We start from the raw sequence: 27911 nt of genomic DNA on the forward strand, positions 1-27911 counted from the left end.
CCCCCTGCGCCACTCAGGAGGAGGAGGTGGAGAAATCGGCATTGATGTGTAGCCCAGGAAGAAGGGAGGGGTGGGGGGAAGGTGCTCTGCTTTTAAGATCTGTTTGCTTTTTCTTATTTCTCACTACTCCTCTCTGATTTGTTCTCTTAATAAAAATCGAGTCTGTTTTGCCCAGGACAGTAAATGAAAGTGATCTCCCTGTCCTTATCTCAAACCTTGAGCCCTTTGAAATATTTTCTCCCCCTGTCTAGCAGAGAAGGGGGAGTGAGAGAGCGGCTGTGTGGGGACCTGGCCGCCGGCCAGGGTCCAACCAGAACAAGTTGTTAAAAAAATTCAACGTACAAAATGAAAAAAAAAAAGTGAGTTTGAAATTGTGAAACTCACTGGCTGAATATCAGTCAGCTGCTATTCTTTCTACTGCTGATCGTTGTTTTTGCAAATTTGGGGAGAATTTCGTATTCATTGCAGCAAATTTGTTTAGTTCCCATCTGCCCTCTTGTGGAAGCTGGAAAATCTTGTTTTTCACTTTGAAAAACAAACAGTGCAGGAGGTCAAAAATGTTGCAGCAGTGTTGCATAGGAAAAATTTATTTACTTTCTGGACGATAAACTACTATTCTTTCCTTAATGAATCAACTCTATATGGAGAAAAGTATATTAATACCCCTATTTAGTGTTATAATTTATGAAACTTTTGAAAAATCTGAATTTAATGCACCTTAATTTATTCTACATCTTCCAAACACAGTTTGATACGCATAGAAAGTTAAAAAACCATGCAACTCACATTTTCTAATGTAATGAAATTAATTATCCAGGTGTGTTTGTTTACTAAGCTTGTCATTGCCAGGTCTTTTGCTAGTGGGATGGGTCTTATTCTCCCATGCCAGTACTGTTGCTGTTTCCTCCTTTATGAGCATTAATTTTCTGGAATGTTAGGACTTTATGCTCTTTTTTAGCTTCACCATCTGACCTAAACTTCCTTTGGCTTCCTGCTCTTAGAAAACAATGTAGGAGTAAGTAAGAAGTAGGTCAAGGCAGACTGATAAGAAAGATTTTGGAATATGTGAAGTGTAAACTTCTGAGATTTTTTTTGTATAGTTTTAAAACTGGAGCTTTACATTCCTAGGAAGCTGAGACTACAAACTTTTCCCCTCAGCTGTTAAGGAGAAAACTTACTTTAATGTTGTCCAAGGGGAGATGAGTTCTATCCTTGATGATTAATACTGGAGTTGCTCTATGTTACTAACCTGAAGTAGGAACTTTGTCAGGGATGGAATTGTTTCAGTTGCAAGGACTGGGGGCAGAGTAACCTACTCTTTAAACATCATGTGAGAATCTGAAGTGGGTCATTATGGGTGAACATGCGTTTCTTACAAAAACACTTGTCTTGAAGAGTGATGTAGAAAGGTAGGACCTTAAGTCCGTTGCAGTCCTTCTCTGATCAGTGCGGGTGGAAGACTTTTATTCCTTGTTCTGATTTTTCCCAGAACAGGTTTTAAAGCACTCCTAAGCTGAAGGGTGTAATCAAAGAAATTTCGATTTAAACCTGTAAGCGCCTACATTTTTTGTCAGTCACGTACTTGAGGGATTTCAGTCCGATAGCAGGTGCCCACTTTGTGCCTAAACCATAGATTTCCAGTTGTGTGCACTCATAAACCTGATACTTGAGGCATGTCCAGAGTACACTTAACGACATATCTGCTGGACTGGATTTTGTGCAAAACACAGGCAACTTCTCCCTTTCATTAAAGATTCTACAGAGGGAGAAAGGTGGAAGGCAGTGGTCATGATCGTCTTTAACGCAGTAGCCTCTTGTGCAGTGCTCCTAACACTGTGTTATACAGCTTGCAACATAGCCAAAGATCTGGCCAGACCCTGAAAAGGAATAGGATTTAAGCAGCTACTCTTTCTATAGAACTTTCTGTTGCCAAGGATAGGTGTCTTGTACACAATGTGGTGTTGTGGATCATACCGGAGGCACCGAGCCTCTGCTGTGGAGGTGCAGCACTTTGGATAGATGCTTTTTGGAGATGTAGCCCCTTTCTTTTAATAGTATTTGAAATCATAAGAAAGCTTTTTATTACACGCTGTTTGAGTGGGTTGCCAGAATATACCCATGCTTTCCCACATCTGCTGAATCATATGCCACGTATTGTATTTTAAGTAGAAAGACTGGAATTTTCAGTAGAAAGACCTACATTTTGTTTTTATTGTTATACACACACATTCCAGTATCAGAAGTTTAATTTTACAAGTAATGTGTATGCATCCCAATGACTAATGTTTTCCAGAGGTTTTACTGTTTGTTGTAAAAAGAGCGTATGCCTTACTAGAGAGTATGGAGCTAAGCAAATAATCTGTTTCTTAAAAATAGAATTGCTAGAAAATTACCTTTTTTGCATTATGTAGATTTGCATACTGGAACTATTTTGTAGTCTGTAGTGTCTTTTACTTATAGGCAAATGACATTAACGTATCAATATTACTGAATTGGTACTTATGATTTGCCATAAAATGTATCTCATACTCTGTTGTTTTGGTTTTTTTTCACATTCTCTGTACTCTGAAAAGATCTGGTTTTCCAAAAATATTCTACAAAAGCAGACTGGTTACATGTGTTCAGTATAGAAGCTTACAATTTATCATTTGTATGCAGCAAATGCTAAAAACATTTGGGGTAATTTTGGGGATTCTGCTCCTAGATTACTGTATTTGTAATATGATTTTAAGAAGTTCATGTTATCCAGACACTAATTTGTAATGGACTGTTTTATGATACTGTAATGTGTTACTGTCTAGCTTAACTAAAGAGCATTTAGATCAAAGTAATCTTTTAGTATATTGCTCACAATTCTTGCACATACTTGGAAGATACACTGTATGCTTCTTATGAGAATTTGTCAGCTCTCTCTTCACTTTGTGGTATATCCTATTTTGACTTGATATGTAAGTAATAATTCGTTTTCGGCCAAGTGTTTTGGTTTATGCTGTATCTTCTTTTGGTATGATTTCGTTTCTTCTATTCTCTCTTCTGAAAGGGGAAACTGGTTTTGGAGTATTTACACTGAAAAAAATGTGTCTTTTTTTGTTTTGTTGTTTTACCCTCTTCAGCTTCCTCATGTGTTTGTGAACTGTGTGGAATACTTTACTTCACGACTTCTTTTAGAAGAAATTCTCATCCAGTTGCAAAGCTGTTCCAAGACAGAACAGACTTCGCGTGTGCCTTGTGATACTTTCAATGACTTTGTACGTCTGTTTAAACAAGCTATTGCAAGACAAGAGCTTCAAGATCAAACCCTATACATTGTAAGTAATTTAATTTTAGTGTTCCAGTTTCATTTTGGTTAAGAGGGTGTGAGTAATTGTTGTCAATAATTTGTATGTGAAATGTGTGTGTTACGGATCAGTTCTCACAAATTGCGCTGTGGACCTGCTTAGGAATCTGTTGATACTGTGTAGATTCTTTCTGTTAGTTTACTGGCTTTAGATGAGGTTCTGTATTTTTTGTTTTTTATTTTTTTATACACAAAAATTGTACAGCATAACTATTAATGAACACAAATTATATTGCATAGTTAAATTACATATCTATAATAATATTACAAAACTATTGGAGAGCCTGTATTGGTTTCGTAATTAATAAGTCATGCTTATCTGTTTCCTTGTGAAGGTAGCTTCAAAAATGAGAGAGGAAAGGTAGGAAGCAGGGCAGAAGTTAATTACAGAGCATGCAAATGTCAAGAAATGGTTGGCTAGAATAGGTTCAGATTAGAAGTTGTATTCAGGAACTAAAATGCAGAATTTCCTCTGTAAAAGTGCTCTTGAGATCTTGTATCTTCAATTACGCTTGTGGTCCACAGGGAGAGGAACTCTAGTTTAAGGATTGAGATGGAAAAAAAGACTGCAATGAAAAATGTTATGGTATACTCAAGTGGAATAAACAGGCAGATGGTAGGAAAAATAATCAGAATTTATATCACAGGAGTGATTGAATCAGTGTAGTACTAGAACACTAGGTTTTATTGGTTTTTGGTTTTCTACAAAAAGGAGTAAAAATTTACAGACATCTTTAACAACATTGGTTGTGCCCTGAGATGAACACATAAACAGATTTCAGGCTTACAAGAGGTCTGAAGAAGACAGAGACTCTTCAAAAGTACTTTCTTACCCTAGCTCTCGTTTGGTTGAAAAAAGTCTATTATCTTAAAAATAGGAACATAGGATTAGTGATGTGTAACTGTATATATGCATTGTGGACCTGCAAAAGACATGTACTGAAATTTCAGCCCAGCAGTAGAAATTAAGAGTTCTTTAACTGAGGTCAAATTGATTAAGAAAACATGAAAGTGGTTCAAGATTGAAAGTTTAATGACCCTGGTTAATCACTGTGCACGCTTCTCACAGCAATCAACAGGCACACTGCTTTGTTTTTTTGCAGTCAGACAAGAAGTTAATAATTAAATAGAACATTCTTCATTTGATTTCAGAAATTATAGTAAAATGTTTTATTTCCATTTGAAAATACTTAACCACTGACTTAAATAACTTCATATTATGTTTAGCGGAAGTAGTACTATCTCATAGTTTCCTACCGCTCATGAGGTTAATAAACTTGACATACTTGAAAATGAAATTAAGAAAAAAATGTACCAGTACTTAGAATAGATAAGTTTTACAAAGATAACGCATTTTAATTTACAGACACAAAAGTGGTATTGGCATCCTTCAACAATTCTGCAAGAACAAAATTTACAACTAAACCTGTGGAGAATTTTACAAAATACTTTATATAGAAAAATCTTACTTTCAGATTAATATTAGACTTAAACTGTTCTACATCAGTAAAGAGTGCTTCATTCATGTTATATGAAAATAAGTATCATTCAGAGAATTAGAAATGTCTTGAACAATAGTTACATAAAGCAAACTGTTAAATACCTAGAAAGGTTCAGTTCTATCATGTAAATAGTTGCTGAATCAGAAGAATTAAGTATTAAATTAGAATTTTACTTCCCTTCTGCACGGGAATGGACAGGAATGGGGGAAATCAATTCATGTGTATTAACCTGTGTCATCTGAATTTATTGTAGAGTGGTTTAAATTGAGACTGATAGAAGACCAGCATGCTGGTAACATAAACTGTCAAGCTAATTTATACTGTTTCATTTGGTAGTAAATAATGTAATATTTCAGCCCAGTTGACTCAGAACAAATTAAGATAAATGTTTACTTTCAAGCAAAGGATTCTAAATCTTTCTCCTAACACGACCATGAGTACTGAATGCCAGTGATTACTTGTGAAAAAGAAATTTGACATTCTAACCTCTTGAAAAATTGGAACCGATATATCTTGTAGTCATTCATTCATACATATACAACATTTAACACTTTATAGAAGCAACAAGCTGCTATTTTTACTCTAAGTCAGCAGACAGTTCTAAAATGTATAGTTTTGTAAAATGAGTGACAAATCTCTATTAAAGCTAAGGAATAAAGCATGAATACGTAGGCCTGTGGGTAGACTGCTTCTATGAAACACGTGACATATTCCACAAGCCAGAGTCACAGTATATTTGTGCTGCTCTAAGTAGAAACTCTAGTTTATTTCTCACTTAACTGAAAAGTAAGAGCTACGAAAGTCAAGACCTTAAAGCTTTGTGTTTGGTAGCTTCGTGTCACTGGGTCCAGTAAGCACTATTTTATTAGTTAAAATATGTAGTCTCTGATCAGTAACGTAAAGCAGTCTTCATCCCTGAAGTCATTCATTATGTAAACCAAATACAGGTGTCAATATAAAATCATATGTTGTATTGTAGTTTTAAATAAATTCCCAAGAAGCCTGAGCTATTATTGCAGAGATACTGCTCTTTCAGTTTTTTTTCGTGTACAGTGTGATTTTGAAATACTGTTTTCATAAAATGCTTCTTGGTTATCCAAATAAAATTCTTTTCTTGCTGTGGCCAACAGAAATGATAGATGCCTTAATGTTTTGGTTTGAGAATGAAATGTAAAAGGATAGAAAAATATAATTTTTTAGGGATCTCAAGTTTTTCTTTGAACGGCAGTAACTCAAAAGAAGTTATGGACTTCAGAATTTAGATTTATATTGTAAGTAGTAAATAAAACACAGAAAAAATGTGTTTCTATTCTCTTTTTTTATTGCCAGCAAGATTTTAGGTGTACTGGGAATACTATTTTTTTTGCCAAGAGATAACTCCGCATGTTTTTGTGCTCATTTTTTTCCCTTCTTTTTTTTTTTCCCCTTTCTTATTTTTAAGGCTCTAAAATATGTTAGTTGCTTAGTGTTTCCTGTCGAAGCTGTGCATACACTACGTATTTGTTAGTGCTATGCCAGGTTAGCATACAATACAATAAATCCTACAGATTTCTAGGGTGCAAACTCTGGCAAGATAAACTTCTCTCAAAATTCAGTTGTGTGAATTCCAGATGATAACTAACTTTTTGAAAGTGTCAGCTCTTATTTCTGAAAAATAATTTTGCAGTGGGGAAAAGATATCTCTCCTACGTTAAGGAGGTTGGTATGGTGCTGCAGTACTACACGTAATTTTTTAATATAAGAATAATTTTGAACAAAAACTGAGGTTTCAATGATTGTTAATGATACCATGTCAATGATATTCTTGACTGGTACGTTTTAGTTCTTAACTGCCACAAAGCATGACAATGTTGCTTGTCTGGGAATTGTATCTTTTTTTTTTTTTGGGATGGCAGAGCTGCTTAGGCTTCCAGCAAATACCCCTGAACCAATAGTCTCTCCAGTCTTGCTTGTTTAAGGGGTCTTGATACTTAAGTGGTTTCCGCTGTCTAAGAGTCATTGGTGAAATGAGTTTCCAGCCGCTAAGAATTAATTTCAAGTCCATGTGAGAATGGAAAGTGACGTTGTCTGTATAATGTCATTGTTTTGTTAAAAGGTACTGGATAGAGCGGAGCAGCTGAGGGAAATGGAAGCAAACATCCTGCCAGCGTTTCTCAGGCTGCAGGAGTTGGTAAGTCTCTGGAAAGAAACTAAAGTGTGTTTCCTGCATAGTGAAAGTAACTAAATGTGATATCTGTCCATCTAGACTCAAGATAAGTGATTCTTTAGATGAAAAAAATTGCAAAAATTAATCCCCTCCCCTCAAAACCCCCATATCAGCTGGCATTGGTCAAAACTAGAAACCAAACTGGAATTTAAACGTTGGCAACTTTTTCTTACATTCTTATTTATTTTTTTTAATCCTGTTTAGTAGTATCTTGGTTTTTGATATGTGATCTGTTGAAGATTCTTTTGAGGCTGGTTTCATACATAGATGCCTTTCCTAGTATGTTTTTTAAGAAGAACATGAAATTTTGCCACTTTTCGTTAGAAGTTTTGTAATAATTACAGAAAAAAATATCTCAGATTATAATCTGTAAGGAGAAGTTTGAATGTAGCTCCTGTTGGTCTAATATAAATAAATAAATAAACCCTCCTTTAGAGTATGTCGGATGTTTCTCTGGGAATCCAAGGTCCGCTTCTCAGCTGCTGATGCAGAGATCTGCCACATTGAGTGAATTCAGCTTCGGAAACATAAATTTGTAGCTCGGGAGATATTTTGTCTTACTCAAGCTTCTCCCATGTGAAACTTCACAGCGTTGCATGGTCGCTGTCTTGAGGATGGTCAGCAGGGCACTGGCTTTTTCATTGTGGTTGGAAGCTGCACAGCTCAACAGCTGCTAACGTGCTTTGGGCTGCCAGAGTTTTTACACTTCTGCTGGAATTGTGCCCCAAAATGTTTCCAACTGAAGTACATGACTGTATCTTTCCCCCTCTCGCTTGTGAAGTATCAAAGCTTATGCCTTGGAATGAGGAAAAATGGTTCATTCTCAGAAAAAAACACTAGGAAATGGAAAGAAGTCTGCAGAAAGATGCTGTCTTGTTAAAAGAAAATAAAGAGTTCCATAAAAATAAAGAAGCAACAGTAATGAATATGGTTGGGTGCCACTCTGGCGAGAAATGAGAAGAGTAAAAGATGATTCTCAGTGAATTTCAAGGAAGGGAAGTAGTATTTAAACTTTTCTTTTGTGTCATTCACAGCTCATATTAAGCATCGTCAATTCAATCAGGGTGCTGCTTTTATTTTCTTGAGGTGCATCAATAGTTTCGTCTTTCTTGAAGAAGTGTATTTAAAAGCATCTTTTTTTACTCAGAGTTTTTAGTATGGTTGCAAAAACCTTGCAAAAAGGAGCATCATCTTCACAGATAGTTAGCTTCATATTAAAAAAGCTGATATGTTGAAGGGAGACCAAAATAAGGAATATTTATTTAATATAAAGTGTTTCGTTATCTGTTGACCAAACCGTCAAACTCAAGGCAAGTGTACTGCCAGTAAAAACTTGGTTAAAAAAAAATGTTACTGTCTACAGCCATTGCTGCTAACTAGTAAAAGAGTTGGTACACAGTTAGTACTGTGTTTTTGTTTTGGGATTTTTTTTTTTACTTTAGAATAAAGTGCAAGACAGTCTGGTTTCATAAAGCACTAAGGTCTCTTTCACTGTTTTTACTATGCCTGTTTGTTCTGAAGGTCTGGGTTTAGTTTTCAAAGTAAAATGCTGTCTTAATGTTGGGAGCAGGCAGTGGAATCTACTTGATATCGGTCTAGTACCAGAGCTCTGCCACCCCACAAAGCTTACATGTCAGTGAGATTGCAAGGGATGCAGAGAAACCTCGTCTAATTATGAAAATCTACAAATGTATGAGCTTCTTGATTAGGCCAGCTGAAGCTTTAATTACTATGCTAGTTATTTGTATTAAACTGTAAATTTGATGATTTCTGTGAACAGTGAAATCACAATAATATTTTTTTCTCAGTGGTATTGTAACATGTAGTGTTATTTTTTTTCTTTGTCTGCCCATCTGTCACACTGTTTTTTGGTGGGTTTTGTTTCTCTTCTCTGTGCAGACTGACAGAAATGTGACAGTTGTCCTGCTCAGTGAAATAGTGTGGGAACTGTTCCGTCCAAATATTGGATGCTTTGAGCCACTTGTCTTGTATTTTCCTGATTACAGCATAGGTAAGATAATTCTTGAATCTGCTTTTCAGCAATTGAGAAGTCCTTTGTCAAACAATGTCTAAATGTTTTTACCAGTGTATCAGTATGCCTTTCACAGAATCCAGAATATGTAATAGCTACTGGAATGTTAAAGTCTGTATTCGCACATCTTCTAAAAGACTTGTCTTTTTCCACTTTTCAACACATCTCAAGTAACAGTTTGGTTCCTTTACATTTGCTTGTTCTTTTAATCAGTGTAGTTTCTGATGGATTTTGAGGTTTGTTTTAGTGATGATTATAGTTTATTTTTCCACTTGTGAAATGTATTCAGTTTATTAAGTTAGCAAACTTACTTATGTTTAAACAACAGGACATCTTCAGAAGATCTTGTCTCAGAATCATCCCCCAGAATATTCTGCGGATTTCTATGCTGCATATATCAATATTCTGCTTGGTGTCTTCTACATGGCCTGTAGGGACCTGAAAGAACTTCAGCATCTGGTGAGAGGAGCTGCTTTAGAGTTTTTTTAGTGTGTTGCTTTGGACCTCTTTTTGCTGATGGAGCTCTGAAAGTCTAGATTTATTGTTGAGTGTGGACAAATAGAAAATCATACATAGAATTGTTTGGGTTGACAGGGACCTTTAAAGGCCATCTAGTCCAACCCCCTGCAGTAAGCAGGGACATCTTTAACTAGATCAGGTTGCTCAGAGCCCCATCGAGCCTGACCTTGAGTGCATCCAGGGATGGAGCTTCTGGAACCTCTCTGGGCAACTTGTTCTATTGCTTCTTTTCATGTTCTTTTTACATGTTGTTATTTGACTTCACTCATGTTGCAGCCTTGTTGCTCACATGAGTTTGTGTAATCCCTGAAGTAGCCTTTGGTTGTATTAATTGCCTGGCGTGTGCAGTGAAATGCCAGGCACTTGCTTCCAGCGTCTGAAGGCGTAACTTCAACTACATGGTCTCAGCATGTCCAACCTTAAGTTCTATTGTTTGCTGTGTTTATTAAATATAACTGCCACCCAACATTCTTTATGCTTCAGTGTTATGGAAAATTTAACTTAAAATTTGAAACGTTTTCCTATATTATTTAAGAGTTCAAAATTTTCACTTAATTTGCCTTCCACAGAGGATGTTATGATAACCAAGCAGATACAAGTCAGATCTGTTGCATAGTTTTACAGACACATAGCATATAAATTTGATTCCATGATTCCACGACCGAGGTCTAGAGGAATAAGGATTGATATAAATGTTTTTGTTGTCTGTCTTCTGGAATTAAGAATAAAATACAAAAAGTTTCTGCAATGTAGTCATGATGAGGGAACAAGCTACATTGCAGATATTTGGAAAAAGGAGTTTTAACAATGTATCAGGTGAGGAATGTAACAGCAAACAAACTGAAGAGAAATGAAAAATTACTTGATGGTGAACTTTGCATAAGAAAAGCTGAATAGCAATAACAATTATTAGTTCATCAGATTATCTACAAGGAAATTGTAAAAGTTTGAAGTGATCACTGGTTATGGTCAGTGAATACATCAGTGCTAGAAGGATAAATGTCCTGCCTGCATTTCCATCAGGAAAACATAACTGAGCTCATCTATTAACTATGCTATATAGGTTTTATATTTAAATGATATTTAAATCTGATGGAGGAACAAACAGAAATTAGGGTCGCAGTTCTAGACATGTATTTGAGTGGTTTTGCTGATCCACATAATTTCATTAGCTTTAGATGCACTGTTTGTATGCATCGTTATGAAGAGATTTAGATAAATGGAACCCAGATTCTTTTGTGCTTGACAGGCCTCTTCTGTAGAAGATTATGACAGGCGTATACAACTGCAGGCATCTGAATAACTCTATACTATCTAATATAGACTCTAAATGTGTATGTTGTTTTAAATGATTATTAATAATATATTCTGGAATTAGTTTTATATGTGAAAATCATTGCATCTGTATACTAGCACAGAGGTTTACTAAGGTGCAGTAGAAGGAGCATGAAATATGAGGATTGCTATTATACAAAATTCTGTGTGATATTGATTTAACCATGTTAAAAAAAAAATCTAGATTATAACCTTGTCAAAAATCTCTCAGTCTTGCCTTAGGCAAAAGAAACTCGTTTGAATATGGAATGTATTAGCAGGAGTTTGTTTGTTTGCAAATAGCTTCTGCTTGTGTAATTTGTAAGTGTGTGCAGTCTACTTTTGAACGTGCTGAACAGCTCCTGGAATTGAAAGTTTTGTCTGCAAATGACGGGAGTGAAAAAAGCCCTTGAAAACATGTTTGTTGCATTTATAATGTTTAATTATTGTGTTATTTAAACAAAATGCACAGTGAGATCAGGACCAAGTAACTTGTGGTAGATTACTTCTGCTTGCATTTTAATCTATGGAAATGTTGTGATGTTTTACAGTATAATGTTTGGAACCAAGTGGCATAATTATTGACTGAAAATAATTCATTGGTTTTGCAAAGTAACGAATTATGCTGTATTCTGTAGCTAGGCCAAATACATAGTACCATTACAATATGTTGTACTTTTTATTTTCTGTAGGCAGTGCTCAATTTTTCTAAGTACTGTGAACCAGTGGTCAGAGGAGAAGGTAAGCTTCTGCCTTTAATTTGAGCAGGTGTATGAGTGTGCGGATGCTCTCCTGTGGGATTTGTGGAGGACTTTGCTTTGAACCTCATTGTGCTGTGAACTTTTCTCTGGTCCCAAGAGCATTTCTTATTCCAGTTGCACCCAGTAGGCAGCATTTGCAACAGAAGCAGTACATGACATTTGTTGTACATGTTTTATGGGAATGAGATGGATATACCGTGGAAACTTGCTTTCCCCCCCTGCCCCCACTAAGTCTTCTTCCTCACTCAGCCGTCAGGACTTCTGGAAACTAATGGGATATAAGTCATTTCTCTGTCAAGGCTGAGAAGTGAAAATGAGAGCCAAGGTTCTGCCAAGCTGTCCCAGAGTAGCTCAGAAGAAACCACAGAGAAACAGCCTTGCATGGTAGTATGTGCTTACAAAAGGATGATGATGGTGCATCATCCTAATGCAGCATTTCAGAGTCAGGGTTTGACAGCTTAGGTTATGCTGGCGACTGTTCAGGTGTCAAAGAGAGACTTTTGGTGTTGTGCGAGTTAAACGTTTAACAGAGTTGATTTTGGCTTGGTGCAGCAAATGAACGTGACACCCGCAAACTCTGGAAAAATATTGAGCCTCATTTGAAGAGAGCAATGCAGACTGTTTATCTCCGGGAAATATCCAGGTAATTTTGGGGGTGAGGTCTTGTTTGTTTTGTTGATGGTGTTGTTTTTAACAAGATTCCTCTAAAATATTTGTTCTCTCAATTATGTTTCATGGCTAGTGTGTGTTGTTTTTTTTTTTCTCTTTAACATACATTTATTTCTTGCCATATAATATTAGAGTGTCTTAGGAGAAAATTTTGAAACGAAGCGATATTTGTAGCATATAAAATATTTAATAAGAAAAGCCATGGCAGCAGGTTGCGTTCTTTTTTTCACCGATGATCATGCAGATAGATATATGGACTTGGCAAACGTGGGGGTCCATCACCAAAGTACACAGACGTGGTTTAAAACACATTTGTAAATTTGACTTGGCAGATCTTCTCTGTACCAAAGATGTAGGAAGCCTCCGAATTCTTATGAGACATTACAGATTTTGAACATCTGTGTTCTTTAGCTTTGTTTAGTAGAGTAAGGCTTGTATGTTTTCTGACCCCTTATTTTCTTGTCTGAGGGCAACGTTTTCCTTATTACTATTTTCGACAGTGTTAAAAGCTGCTAATGGACGGAGTTTGTCGTGGTTATAGTTTTAGATTGTTTATTTCTTAAGTTGCCAGACTGCTAGAGAAGAAGACAGTGGTGTTAGTTTTTAGTGGTAATAATCAGCTCAGATTTAATGTGTTCTGCATCCTTAAGATGAGTGATTCTGATGTTATGCCATGTAAAGAGAAATGATTCGGTAATGTGTGATTTCTTTATCTTGACAGACACATAATGATTTCTTTCCTTTGTCGTTGAGGCCATTGAGTATTCTGGTAACTGAACCCGAGTGGTAGTAGAAATCATTGCTAAATGTTTTGGAAAAATGATCGTTCCTTCAAAAAGAGAATTGATTGTACTTCATATGAGCTAGACTTTGCTGTACACTGAAGCATTATTCTATTTGCCTCAAATATGTATTTATACTTAGTATTGATCTTCATTACACAGTCTACTGAGGAACTTCCTGACTCTGTATATTGTATAATTGCCTACTTTAATTAGGATGTAATATAAGATTATGATATAAAATAGCCTATGAATTGTTTCCAGATAACTGGATTTCCCTCTTTACAGCTTTCTTTGATTATAAATTTGAGCTTTAGTGGTTTTTTTTTACTATGAATTTCAGCTTTCTCCGTAGTAGTTGTAGGGTTTCCCTCTGTGTACCAGTAAATGCTTGAGGAATTAAAATGACCATATTGTTTTTTCTGACCATAGAACTGTAATTACTCTGGGCTTTGCTTCAAGTGGTAACTTACAGCAATAGACTTTGCTGTCGGCTGTTGTGCTACCTGAACTGAGATGAAGATGAAACTTTTAGACTTACAGACATGGGATAAAAACTTTGCTGTTTGATAATTTGGTTGATAATTCATTATAATTTAAGTATTACATCAGTTATCATTAAACTGTTTTCATAAGTTTTATTGCTGATAAACCCTGTTCATAAAGATTTTTTTTTTTAAATTAACTTGGCTTTAACAAACCTGGAGGTTTTCTTATCCCCTTGTGGTGTACGAAATGACCTAAAATCATGACATTTCTAAGAAAGTAATTCCTTAAGGGAAGTTGTAAAGTTGTCGCGAGAGGTCCTCCTGCCCCTCTACTGTGCCCTGGTGAGGCCACATCTGGAATATTGTGTCCAGTTCTGGGCCCCTCAGCTCAAGAGAGACAGGGAACTGCTTGAGAGAGTCCAGCACAGAGCCACAGAGATGATGAAGGGAGTGGAACATCTCCCTTCTGAGGAAAGGCTGAAGGAGCTGGGTCTCTTTAGCTTGGAGAAGAGGAGGCTGAGGGGTGACCTCATAAATGGGTATAAATATGTCAAGGGGGAGTGTCAGGAGGACGGAGCCAGGCTCTTCTCAGCGACGTCCAACGACAGGACAAGGAGTAATGGGTATAAGCTGGAACATAGGAGGTTCCACAAAAATATTCGAAAAAACTTTTTCACTGTGAGGGTGACAGAGCACTGGCACAGGCTGCCCAGGGAGGTTGTGGAGTCTCCTTCTCTGGAGACATTCAAAACCTGTCTGGACGTGTTCCTGTGTGACCTACTGTAGGTGATCCTGCTCTGGCAGGGGGGTTGAACTAGATGATCTTTTGAGGTCCCTTCCAACCCCTGATATTCTGTGATTCTATGATTCTGTGAAAATTTTATGCTATGACTTAGGAAAACGTCAAATTGCTTGCAGACATTTTTTTATGCACAAAATGTTCCATTTTGATGTCTTGAAAGTTTTTTCAGTGAAGAACAAATACTGCTTTGTTTTCAAAATGATATTGTGAAGTAATCGAAATATTATTCTCACTAGCATAAACAGTTACTAAGCAGACAAAAAAAAAATAAAAAATCAGTGTTTTTACTTTTTATCCAATTCTGCATTGTTCTTGAAGCTTAAAACACTGTGAATACTCACTTACCGGAATGGAAAGAAGTGGATATTTTACAATTACCGTGTCTTCATTTTTTTACCTTAATATAACATTACTTTCTGCTTTTTTTTCAAGCATGTGTATTCTGCACATTATTAAAACTTTCATGCAAGGTAGTAAGACTTGGTATTTTTACTTATTCTCTTACTAACTGTATCCTAGCCAGTGTCATGAAATTGAGATAAGCATATACCAAGCAGGTAGTTCTCTGTAGCAGACTAACTAATAATTTCTCTTTCTCTGTTTGCATTATCTGTCTTTTAGCTCACAGTGGGAGCACTTGCAGTGTGATGACGGAGAACCTGTGCAGCTGAAAGGTATTGGGTACAGTAACTCTGCAGGAGCTTGTAATATGAAATGTGTGCTTTTTAGCTTGACTTGCTCATTGGTATCTGAGAACACGTGAATGAAATTACATAGACGAGGCTGCCTGTTGGCATTCAGTTAAAATTCAGGGTAATCTGTGTTCTGCAAAGGACTGTTGCTATTTTTTTTTCCCCTGCTATGTATCCTGGCAGTAATTTTTCCTGAAATTCTCTTTAGGTAAAAGCAGATTTCTTTCAATCAGTATTACTTATTTAAGAACAGATGGGGAATGGTCTGACCCCTGATGGTGAAACCTCTGTGTGCCAGCTCTGTGTGCTCAGAGTGTGTCTGAGTGGGGAGAAGACAAAATTATACCTGCTGTATTACACTGGGGTAGCACTTTCCTAAACAGAACAACTGTGCTGTGTCCTGATAGCGTGTCAAGGGGAAATGTTAGAATCACAAGAATTATTTCTGTTCTTTCCTTCGAGGGAGATAGCTTTGTTGATTTTATACTTTAAACAGGCTTGTATGTTGAATCTCTGTATACCTGTCAGCCTTCATTTACAACTTAGGAAGGAATACGAAAAGACTTTTTCCTGGTGATGTCAGTTCATCTTTTGACTGATCTTTTGACCAGTTCATAGTTTGCTGTAGTATGTATCATGACAAATAATTTCCTCTTTAGATAGTAGATAAAATAGCCACTTGTTTTAAAGAGTCTTTGTGGTAAAGTCTTCAGACAGTTGCAATTATCAGACTGTTTCCTATATTTGCTTTATGATCAGTGATTTTTTTTGACATTGTTGACCAGAGGAGTTTGATTCAAAGTGTTCTTATTAAACTTCCTCCTCCTGTGCCCAGCTGATCATAAAATACTTTTGCAGCAGACAACCCCAGAAATGGAGACTTTATTTAAAATAGATTTTCTAGGATTTATAGGTATATGTAGTAGGAAAAATTGTCTTGTTGGTAAACAGCAATTTATAATAACATGGTTAAAAAGCAGTTATAATAAAGCAAATAGTTAAATGTGTGATGTAGTATTGTCAGACCAGAATAATGGATGAGAAACATATTTCAGTATTCAGCTGAACTGTCTATATATAAGAGTTTGTTTGTTTTTACAGTTTGGAATTAACTTGCTATTGGAAGTATTCAAAACAATCTCGTGATTGTAAATGAAAGAGCTGCTCTCCTTTCGTGCCTACATGAGAGGAAATTATTACTAGCTATCGTCTAGGATGCTTGTCGTCACACTGGGGGCTGTTAATTTTTTAAACATGTTTAATTCCTTTATTTGCTGGTATTTGTGGATTAAAGCATAAAGGTAGAGGTACTTCATAGAACAAGAAAGTATTGAAGTGCAAACCTGTAAGCTGTAAGCGAAGAGAGCACAAGAGAGACCCTTTGATGGTCTCCAGAGTTAGACGACTGATGAAGTAAGGTGTTTTTTTGCTGTTCATATGTATAAGTTGTGCAAAAGAAGCAACTTAAGTGACAGGAGCTGGGGTATATTAAGGGGGAAAAATACAAAGTAAAAACAGGAAAGGAAGATACTCACTGGATTTGAGTTCTTGTGTATTTTGTTGTGTGAGACTTTAATCCTATTTAGGTGTATGTGTAGCAGGCTAAGTGAACTGGATCAAGTTTAAAATTTTGAAAACATTTTCTGTAGGAAATGAAACAGTACTTAAAAATTGCAAGATGCTAAACTGTTCCTGAGGAGTGCAGCACTGCTGCTTTCAGTGTCATGCCAGGCTGGATCCTGGCTGAGCTGTCTGGCAGTCTGGAGCAGCCTGAAAGTTGGGTCTTGGAGGAAAGCTTTGCCTTTGTATTTAAATAAATCTCTTCATCTGCCCTGTTTGCCGGAAAAAATACCTTAAATGAAAGTAGTCTGGATTCTTTTTTGTAAAGGAAAATCACAGCAGAGTAATTTATGACTATCAAATACAGTTTCTGAGAAGAGTTCACAAAGAGGTTAGAATGTTAGTTTTGTTTAACTACGTACCGTTCCTTGGCCCTTCACTGATTTTATAAGTGTAATAATGGAATTGAGAAAGTAACTATGCTCGTTTAGTTACAGGAGTAGAGGAGAAGAAGAAGAATGCAGACAAGTCTAATTTGAAGTTTGTGAATGTTTAGAGTGTGTTTTGCTAACTCATAAACTGTTTATTTTCTAGGACTTTCTGCACATACACATGTAGAACTTCCTTATTACTCCAAATTTCTTCTAATAGCTGCTTACCTTGCCTCCTACAATCCTGCTAGGACAGATAAGAGGTTCTTTCTGAAGGTAATGAGAATATTTTTTTTTTTCTTAGTGCTGCTTACTGGATTCTTGCATGTGGAATTTTCTAGTTTAAAACTCTTCAGCCATTCATTTTGAGCTCCGTTTCTTTGGGGGGTTCATAGGATTTGATCAGAAGCTTTTCTGTACATCACACATTATGATTGGTAATAATCATTTAGTCATTATTAATGTCCAATAAACCCAACTTCTTTGTGTCAAAACGTGCGTTAACACTGGTATAGCACAAATATTGTGCTTTACTTTTGAAGGTTGATATAGCTTAGTTTTGTAAAGATGTTAGTGGAGTGCATGCAGGGTCCTTAGGTGTAGGCCATGCTTGAATTTGCAGTGTAAGATACAAACCACAACTGAGTTAACCTTTAATGAGGTAAAATGACACAGAGCATTGTTAACTTACTTATACGAATTTAAACTTCTGAAACAGAAATGTACAAGCAGTTGCTTTTGCAGAAGTTGTGCTTCCATTAGCTTGTCTTGTTGAAATGATGGTAATGCATTTTTTAGGATTAAATATGTTAATCCTGACTCCCAAATTAAGGGCTAAACCTCAATTTCTGTAAGTTCTTGGGATGTACGAGTTTAATTTCTTTTCCTCCCCCTTCTTTTTTTTCTTTGGGCTATCTGTGGTCATACTGTAAATAAAGGCTGTGGTGCCATAGTTTGCAGTCTCCCTCTTTCTTCCTGAGGGCCCTCATGCTCCTCAAGCCTGCCTCATTGCATTGTTTTGGAGGTCTTAATTTGATTAGTGTAACAGAAAGACAGATAGCAGAAAAGTGATTGGGCAGTGATGCTTTCTGTGCATTTTAACAACTTGAAAGTTTTCTGCGTTATTTGTGGATGTATTGATATATGAATGTATGTGTATATGTACAGTATTCGTAATAGGTAGGTGTGCACGACTGAAGAAAATGTGAAAGACCAATTTGTGAAAATAACACTTCTGTTTGCTTTCCTCTTGAAAAAAGAATTTGTAGATAGATGTTTTGAGAAGTTACTGGAGTTGTAGTGATGACATACTAGTATGCTTTTAGTTTAAATACGGGTTTCGTGGTTTTGCTATGATCTTGCGTTGAAAACTGTAGGTGTTTGACCCTTCTGTCTAGTCCTTTGCAGTGAAGAGTGGAGGATTACTTTTAAGTGCAAACTGACAAGTTTCTTTATGGGTACCTTTGTTCTTTTCACTTTGCTGAAGCAATTTCTTTGTAAGAGCTTTATTTGCTGAAGAAGTGTTTATGCCCAGATTTTCCCGTATCAGTCTTGGAAAAAAAAGAAACAAGAAAGCTTATAAAAGTCAATAAGGCATGTTGTCAAAATGTGCCACATCTTTCTTGTTTGTGTTCATTGAACAAGTTTCTCAATGTGATTTTTTTCCTTTCTCTTTTTTTAGTATATCTGAAGTTAGTTTCCACTCTTGCATATGAACCATACTAAACTTTTGTACAATGAACATGAGCTTTGAAAGTTTTTGAAGCAGGGACTGTGAAGGTAACTTCATCAGTGGTATTATTTTTCCCAAGAATTGGTAAAGCAAGATAAATTACCCTTCTTTCTACAAGTATCATCTGATAGCAGTGCTATCAGTTAGCCCTTCATCAGGTGCTAAGATGAATTTCTGGAACAGCTGCATCTCAAAGCCAAACAAACTAGCACTTCTGAGAGAGTATTCAAGCTGAAGGTTTTTATGAGTTTGTGGACTGTGGAAACAGAATGTGGTTTTGTTAGGTTTGTAGTGAGTTTCAAAGTAGATTACAGAAAAAGGTATCTTCTGGAGCAGTTTAGCTAAGGACTGCCAAAGGGAAGAAGACAAAAAGATGGTGATTGAGCAAGAAGTAAGGCAAGTGTGATTTTTAGGGCTTCTAGTAAGAAAGGCAGGTGGTAACTTAAGACACAAATTCTGGACGTGTAGTGAGAGGCAGACACAGACCAGCATACTACCATATGTAGCGTACAGTTCTTTGACTGTTTTGATTCTGCCTTTGCTATATAAGGAGCATAAAATAATTGACACATAATATTTGCTTGTGTCTGTTGTTTACAGCATCATGGGAAAATTAGAAAGACCAACTTCATGAAGAAACATGAAAAGGTATGTATTTTATCTTCCTAAGCTGAGCTTGGCAACCAATATTTTCTTTCTGTTGATTTAATGTTTTGGTTTGCCTCGTTTACTGTAAAAACAACAGAATTGCATAAATAACAAGTATTGGTTTGTTTGTTTCCTATGATACAAATTTCTGCGATACGCACATTTTTATTTCATTGACATTTAACTGTAGCATAGATTTGTCTCCTAAAGCTTTTTTGTATAACAAAATGTGCTTAATAAAGCTAATTAAAGGACATCATACATGGAAGAGCCAGACAGCAGAATTTCTCTCAAAGATGTTAGGGTAATACATGGTTAGTAGTTTTGAAATTCATCACTTGCCAGTGGTGCAGTGAGGTATAAGAGCTTAAGTCTGTGCTGAGGCTTAGAAACTTGGCACTCCTATCTGTTGTTTAGGATTTCATCAGACTATTAACTAACATTTTCATGGTTATAAATAGCTAAATATCATTGATTTCATTGGACCTAGACCAGCTTTTACTGACAGAGGTTTAATATGCTAGGAAAAGCAAAGACCTATGTACATTTTTGTAAATTTAATGTAAAAAGAGAAATCAAATTTTATCATTTGTAACTTGTTGACTTCTTATTAAACAGAACTGTAAATGAAGAGTGGTGCAGACAGCACTCAATCCCTGCTGAAAAAATAATTATATTCTTTTCTTCTCTGTACAACAGGCAGTGTAAATAATCCAAGAAAAAAATTTAATATGATACTGAGCCTGATAATCCTTTACTTCTGATCCTCCCTGTAGTCTTTTCCTTAATTTTTCTGCTGCCCCTGCAGTCCTTGACTATTTTCCAAGTTTTCTTTTTTTTGTAGGGCCACAGTTTTTGCATATGAAAGGGTAAGTGAGTGTAGTTGTACTTCAGCAGTGTTGCACTGCTCAGTAGATGTTTATGTAATTTTAAGAATTCTGAAGTCTCTGAATGCATATGCTCTACAATTACTTGAAAGGACATTGTAGAGAGGTTGGTGCTGGTCTCTTCTCACAGGTAATTAGGGACAGAACCAGGGGGAATGGTTTCAAGTTGCAACAGGGCAGGTTTAGGCCGGACATTAGGAAGAAATTCTTCACGGAAAGAGTGGTCAGACCCTGGAACAGGCTGCCACACTGGAACAGACTGCCTAGGGAGGGAGTTGGGTCACCATCCCTGGATGTGTTCAAGTGTCGTTTAGATGGGGTGTTGGGTGATATGGTTTAGGGGTGAACTTGTAATGTAGGGTCAGTGGTTGGACTCGATGATCCCAAGGGTCTTTTCCAACCTGAATTGTTCTATGATTCTATGTGTCCTCTGTGCTTAGACCTCTTGTATATGTTGTCCCTGGCACACGAACTGCTGAAAACTCTGAATGCGTTTAATTATTTTCAGGACTGCTGTCTTCTTGAAATACATCCGCTTCTTTAGCTGATAAATAATTTTCAGGATAAGGAATAATTTTATCTTAGAGCAAAATTATATTCTTCCTTGTCTTCCTTGTTTTGTTTTAGTCTTTCATGGCGATAGATTTCGAACATGGATGATGAGATGAGAACAACTAGGGATATGGGAAGAACTAGGAACATAAAAAAGATGGGAAAATAGAGATTTGATGAAGAAATACTGAGGTTGTGATCACCTTAACTGTACCATAGAGCTTGTTCTCCTTTGTCATTGTTTGTTAAATGCACTTGCATCCGAGTTCTCTGTTTAATGTTCGGGAGTGCCTACATTACCAGTAGATTGATTTTCATTTTCTTATTGTTCCTGCATGAGACTAAATGGTGGTAAGTACAAAAACAGAATGGAAGGAGATACTGAAGAAAGAGCTGTAAATGAGAATAATTCAAACAAACGTTAATAAGTGTAATGTAAATGGAATTACTGGACAGAAAGATGACTAAGATTTCAGTTACTTCTTTAGTTAAATTATTCCTGGTTTTGTAGACTTTACATTTACCCTAGAAGCTAAGCATTGAACTGGCATTCTGAAAGCATGAATAGGATATGAGTGCAGATAGAGAAGCTTCGAACACTGCAAATGATGTAATTCTTGCACCTCTGTTGAATTTAAAAAATAATGTTACTTAGGAGGGAAGTAGAATTTCCTAGTAAATCAAGTATAGGTAACAGTGTTCCGTTAAACGATTTCATGCAAGGAACAGGAGGTGTGTCTTAGGGGATCAATGAACAGGACAGGAATAGTGTCGTGTTTCAGGAGCACTTTTGCTTCTAGTTTTACAGAGCACTGGTTCTGCAATGCTGCTTGTGTGTTGCTTTATAGTTTACAGATAAGAACTCTTTTGCTCTGAGGACTGATGCCAGAAACTGAAACTGCTCATAGATCAGAGCACAGTCTGGTTTTGGAGTTTCTGAGGCACGGTAGCTCCTGATAGTGGGGAGCAGGACTGCAGGTCCTTCAGCAGGGATTTCCCCCTATGGTCCTTTTAGTATACTGCAACCTTTACAAATATTTTCACAGAGGTACAATCACACAGGTGTAAACTTTTATGTTTTGGTACTATGATTCTATAGTGAGGGAAACTGAAATATAGGGATAAAGGCTTCCATGTGTAATGTTGTAAATAAAGGCTCATTTGCCGCAGTTGGTGTGAGAGTTTCTATCAGTACACCTTCCCTCAGATCAGCTCGTCCAAAGACTGATTTATAGATCAGATTCACTTCACTCCGAGCGGGTGCCTGCATCTAAGCAAGTGTCTTTTTATAAACAGTGCAGAGCTAGTCAATGCAGTCATTGGGGTGTAGAGTGTGACTTGTCTCATACTCAAGTAGGTTCTATCATCAGTCAGATGAATTGCACCATAAACTGTATTGATTAGATTTTTACTGGCTATAATGGGAACTACTTTGGCTGCAGTTGGCAGGAAGCTAACATAAGATGAGATAAATCCTTCCTTAAAAGTTTAGGTACGGCCAGGCTGAAAGTCTCATTTACGATTCTTAACTCCATTCAGTCGAGAGGCTGTGGATTTTTTATTACAAAAAGTAAATCTTGTGAATGAGGGGAAAAAATTGACTTTATCGTTCTATTAATTGCCTTGTTGCTGATAACAGCAGAATTTGTTGGGTTTCTTCACATAGTTGCCCTGGAGCAATGTTTTTCTTGTTTAGTGACAAGTGAGAGCTCTTCCTGGTGAAGCTAGGTTTACAGGAGTATGCTATTTCAGATGTCAGTCAGAAGATCAAATGTCTTGATGTGTTTTTTATTGGAAAAGAGTTTGTTTGGTGTATCTGCTTCAACTTCAGTCTGGGATTTTTGTATTGACATTTCTAGCCTGCCACCAAAGATGCTTCATTCCAATAGCAACCAGGGAAGTTCAGAAATGATTTCTGCCAAAAAGAGTGAGAAGTATAGTCCTGTCTTTAAGTATATGCTGAAAAGGTTAGAAATTCATCCAGCCAACGTTAAGGACTTTTTCCCTTTGTGCAGGTAATTTAATTTGGGTTAAGCTTTTACTCTTTAAACAGTGTTTTTGGTTCTTGTCTTGGTTGTGAAATTTTGGAATGTGAATACATGGCTCACAGTTGTGGAACGGTGAAAGACTTTAAGCCGGTTAAACAGGGGGAACATGAAGCTCTGACGCTGTGGTTAAAAAGCTCGAGCACAAGTATTGGCAACTGCAGATAAGTTGGTTTTGAACCAGTAGATGACTATTGCCAAGGTGGAAAGATGACAAAGGATACACTGAGTTAATTTAATATCTATAAAACCTTGTGAAGAGGTTTTCTGAATGTGAGAGGTGTCTTTAAGTGAGCTGAGGGAGTTCTTTGGATTCTTATTAATACTATTCCATGTAGTACTCTGCCTTAGCTTGTAGCAGGAGACTTGTAACAATCTTATTCTTTACTATGCTCTGTTTGGAGGAATTTCTAAACCATTCCTATGCTTGGAGTTATACTCTGAGAATTTGCTCTTTTGTCTTTTCCAGAAGAAAGCATTTCTCTCAACTAATTTGAAAGTTCAAAACAGTATTCTGTCAAAGCAGAATGCAAGAAACCTCTAAGCAACTAAACATAACTTCAGAGATTACTGCATGCTAATTGTGCTTGCTTGCTGCTTGAGGTGCACACATTTTAATTACTGTCTGTTTATTGATTATTTCTATTGGTAATGAAGAATATGCTTCACAGAACTGACATATTGAGAAACAGAAGGGCAGGGGATTGTGCAGTTCATAACTTACACCATACCTGTGTTCTTACTGAGGCTGCCATGCTCGGGTTTTGGCCACGTTTCCAGTATTTTTCACACTACTTTCTTTTTTAGACAAAAGGTAACTTTGGGGACACCTCCTGGTTTTGAAAAGCTGAAACACGTATTGGAAATAGCTTTTTGTTTTGCTGAAGAAATGAGTGGTTGTGTTTTACTGATGAATAACACCACAGAGTTGTGGGTGATTTATTTGAGAGGTGTTGAAAAGTGTTTTGAAACAAATTTTCTTCTGAAATTTCTCTTTAATCTTGGGTGCTCTGTTAGTAAGAATCAATCAATTTATACTACAAAAAGGGATACTGAGTGTCAAAGTAGAGTGAATGAAATACAACCTTGATAGGAAACAAGTGTATCCTTTGTCAGAACTTCTGACCATCTGGGTCATAAATAAATCTCTGTGACCCTAACAAAGCTGCTTGAGTTGTAATACTACCCATTTCTGCAGTGTCAGCTGAGGAGTGAAGATTGTGTATGGTGCAAAAGAAGGAAAAGGGACAGACTAGTTCTGTAAATGTAGAGTTCAGTAAATATGCTGAGTTCTTGTAATGTAGCTTGTGTGTAGCTGCCAGATAGCTCCTCATACAGCAGCTCCTACCAGCAGAGGAGCTGACCTGGGGCTCAGCCAGCTGAACTCTCTATGTTGGCCACCTCACCTCGTGAGAGGCGGCTGCGCTACAGGACTTCCTGCTCAGCACCTTTCGGTTGCACCTTGGATGCTCTGTCTGGTTTTGCCACCCTGAAGCACAAGACACGTGTCAATAAACCAGAACAAGTTGAGCAGAGACGCATGAAAACAACCAGGGGCCGGAGAACTCAACCCTGCAAGGAGAGGGTGAGGGAACAGCAGTTGTTGAAGCTGGAAAAGGGCAGCTTTAAAGCAGCGTGTCCTGTACCTGCCATAGGAAATAGGTACCATCCAGGTACTATACAGTGGTGCATGGTGAGAGAGCAAGAAACAAGGAGTGTAAGCTGAAAGAGATGTTTATACTGGATGTAAGGAAAGCCTTTTTCCTTATGAGGACAGCCAGGCGGTGACACTGGTTTTCTAGAGAGGTGGTGCGGTCTCTGTCCTTTACTCACTAAGACTGTACTGCTAAAGACCTGAGCAACCTGGCCTGACCTCCTAGATGACCCTGCTCTGAGCAGGAGAGGCTTGACTAAAGACCTACTGTGGTCCCTTCCACTCAGAATTATCCTATGGTAGAGTGTATTTTAAGAAAGTAGAAATATAGTAGCAAAGGTATTTCCTGTGTACAACAGTGAGCTGAAGCATTTTCATTTCTGGTTTCCTGATCAAAAAATGTTTCCTTTGGTTTTGGTGTAAAAATGGTAAAATTTACATTGTGGTATAAAGGAAGCAAAAGAGAAAATGAAAATGAAAAAATTTAAATCATATATCCTATAGAGTGACCATGATTCTATCCAAAAATATAAAAAAGCTAAACATTTTATTCCTGCAAACACATTTCTTCTGAACTGATCCATCTCTAGCTTCAATCCTTTCCCTCTAGTCCTATCACTATCCAACATCCTAAAAAGCCCCTCACCAGCTTTCTTGTAGCCCCCTTGAGATACTGGAAGGCCGCAATAAGGTCTCCTCGGAGCCTTCTTTTCTCCAGACTGAACAGCCCCAACTCTCCCAGTCTGTGTTCATAGGAGAGGTGCTCCAGCCCTCTGATCATCCTCGTGGCCCTTCTCTGGACACGCTCCAGCACGTCCATGTCTTTCTTGTGCTGTGGGACCCAGTACTGGACGGAGTACTCCAGGTGGAGTCTCACGAGAGTGGAGTAGAGGGGGAGAATCACCTCCCTCGACCTGCTGGCCACGCACCTCTTGGTGCAGCCCAGGACACAATTGGCTTTCTGGGTTGCAAGTCATCTTCATTCATCTTCATGGGCTGTGTTCATCTTCGTTAAGCAAAACACATAAATATACTTAAAAGTCGCCTGATGGTTTTAAAGATTTTTAAGAACTATTGTTCTCTTATGTTCTTTGTAAGTAATCATGAGTTACAGACTCGCTGTAGACAACAATAAATCTAAACCTTTAATATTTTTTTTTTACTAGCTAGAAATTCCATGTGCTTTTAAGAAGCCTAATTTGTCTTACCGTTGATAAACTGTGCAGGAAACTTGATAATGTAGAGAAACTATATTCACCTTCAGAATGCCGTCAAATGTACTCTTTCCTCTTTAATCCTTAGATTGGGCAAGACAATTTAATAGGACAAGTAAATCTATAAATCTAGTGACAGGAAATATACGGCATCAGATCCTCTGTTACAGCTCAAAAATGTTCCTGTCGTGCAATCTGATCTCTTACTGTGTTAGGGCTCTGTGTCTGTATCTTTATGTGGATCAGTAAGTATGTATTCAAGATTTTCCATAATCCGTGAGTAGGCTTATGAAGGATTGTTGTGAATTGTAGTACCTCACTAGAAACTAAAAAGCTGTGAGAATGACACTTTTGTGATATTCCACGAAAGATCTACTGAACTGAAATGTTTTTGTTTCTTTTGCAGACCAGCAATCACCTCCTTGGGCCAAAGCCGTTTCCCTTGGACAGGTTGTTAGCGATATTATACAGTATTGTGGACAACAGAGTTGTTCCAACTGCAAATATATTTTCTCAGGTGAGTGTGTACTTTGGTCTCTTTATTGCCGTTTTGCTCTCTGGATTTTTTTTCAAGTCATTCTAATTAAATGTAATGAGAAAACAACCACAACGATAATTTATGTTGAAGACTCAGAGTAATATTTATCTGTATTGCTGGCTATGAATTCAAGACTGTATCTGTCTAATGGTCTGAAACCTTCTAATAGCTAACTTTTTCCTGATACTGGACTGTGACCTGTGCTGATTAGTTCCTTGCCTTCTCATTGAAGTCTGTCAGCATATTTGTGTTTCAAGTGTATAAATGTTCACTGTCTTATGGTGAAGATGTCACCTTGTAATGTACGTTACAGACGTGGTGGTGAAAAAGGAGCAGAGGGAAGAATAAGGTATTAGCAGGTGGCAGGTGTTTGCTGTGATTTACGGATGATGTTTTTCTTTCAGACCAACTTTTAACAGTTTTGCAGGGGAGAGTCAGTCTCCTTTTTCACTAGATGGCAGCATAGCTATAGAGTTGAGTGAAATTAAATAAATCTGGAGTTTTCTGTAGACCTCCGAGTTTGTCAAGTGTAAATACCTGTTCTGTATAAGTAGTTTTCTATTGTCAACTTGATTCTTAGCTCTTTTGTGTCCACTCTAGATAATCTCAATTTCTTTCCTGCTTTCCAGTTGTGCTTAATTCACTGCACTATGAAGTCTGTAAGTCAAGGTGTCGGTCTGTCTTGGTTTAGAAGACAGGTGACTGCCAGGGGAAACCAGAGCCTCCCTTGGAATAGGGAATGTAAACCCCCCCTCCACCTCCGAATTGCTATAATTTTGAAATTATGGGGCTTTCAGGCAAAGATATGGGGATAGGAATACCAGTTCTTTACTAAGAATATTGCAAACTGAAGAGGTAATGATACAGAGAAAAGAACAACAGCGAACAAATAATCCCAGAACCTCTGACAGAGTCAGAATACGACCTGACTTGGGAGCAGTCCAAAATAAGTCCTCCTCTATGGCGAAATGGTGGGGGGTCTGGCCCGTGCTCCTCGAGGGCCGCATGGCTGGTGAGTCGGCTCCAGGCGGCAGCGCAGCTTGAAAGGGCCCTGGGCAGGGCCCGGTAGCTCCATCGGCGGCGGCTTCGGGCTAGGGGCGTCCTCCTCCCACTGACTGCCCCATCATTAACCCGTGATTATATATTAACAGAAGGCACCCGCCCCCTGGAGTTACAAGAAATAAAAATATCTTCCAACCGGTTTCAACGGATGAAAATAGAATTACACATTTTTGGTTACATATTGTAACCCAAGACACGGTCACACCCCTTACCTTACAGGGTGATGATTTTGTGTTTTGCTTTAGGTAGTGCATTTTTCTGATTTAAGACAGGAAGTGTTGAAGCCAAAACTCGGAATACTGAGGCAAAAGGCAGTTGTCTTATACAACACTGTTACACAAACTCAGAAGAAAGTGTAATCCAAGTAATATTCAGATTGGTTTCACTTGTGCTCCAAGTCTGCTGATGATCCACCGCATAGATAGGTACTTCTTGTCTTAAACCTTTGTTTCTTTTTTTTTTGTCTCTGCCTTTCTTTCCACAA

General features: G+C 37.4%; 1 protein-coding gene across 1 annotated transcript in view; it reads left to right on the plus strand.

Moving 5' to 3' along the window:
• Nucleotides 1-2732: 2732 nt before the first annotated feature.
• Nucleotides 2733-27911, plus strand: part of ORC5 (origin recognition complex, subunit 5) — a gene marked incomplete at its 5' end in the record, with an annotated part of 63203 nt that continues 38024 nt past the window's right edge. The window contains 11 exons of the mRNA XM_009871410.1: nucleotides 2733-2762; nucleotides 3106-3308; nucleotides 6935-7009; nucleotides 8945-9056; nucleotides 9406-9536; nucleotides 11603-11651; nucleotides 12224-12314; nucleotides 15034-15086; nucleotides 17259-17371; nucleotides 19428-19475; nucleotides 26234-26344. Coding sequence (XP_009869712.1) covers nucleotides 2733-2762; nucleotides 3106-3308; nucleotides 6935-7009; nucleotides 8945-9056; nucleotides 9406-9536; nucleotides 11603-11651; nucleotides 12224-12314; nucleotides 15034-15086; nucleotides 17259-17371; nucleotides 19428-19475; nucleotides 26234-26344 — 1016 coding nt within the window. The remainder of the gene's footprint in view (nucleotides 2763-3105; nucleotides 3309-6934; nucleotides 7010-8944; nucleotides 9057-9405; nucleotides 9537-11602; nucleotides 11652-12223; nucleotides 12315-15033; nucleotides 15087-17258; nucleotides 17372-19427; nucleotides 19476-26233; nucleotides 26345-27911) is intronic.

The sequence above is a fragment of the Apaloderma vittatum genome, unplaced genomic scaffold (assembly GCF_000703405.1).
Source record: "Apaloderma vittatum isolate BGI_N311 unplaced genomic scaffold, ASM70340v1 scaffold17886, whole genome shotgun sequence".
Lineage (NCBI taxonomy): Eukaryota > Metazoa > Chordata > Aves > Trogoniformes > Trogonidae > Apaloderma > Apaloderma vittatum.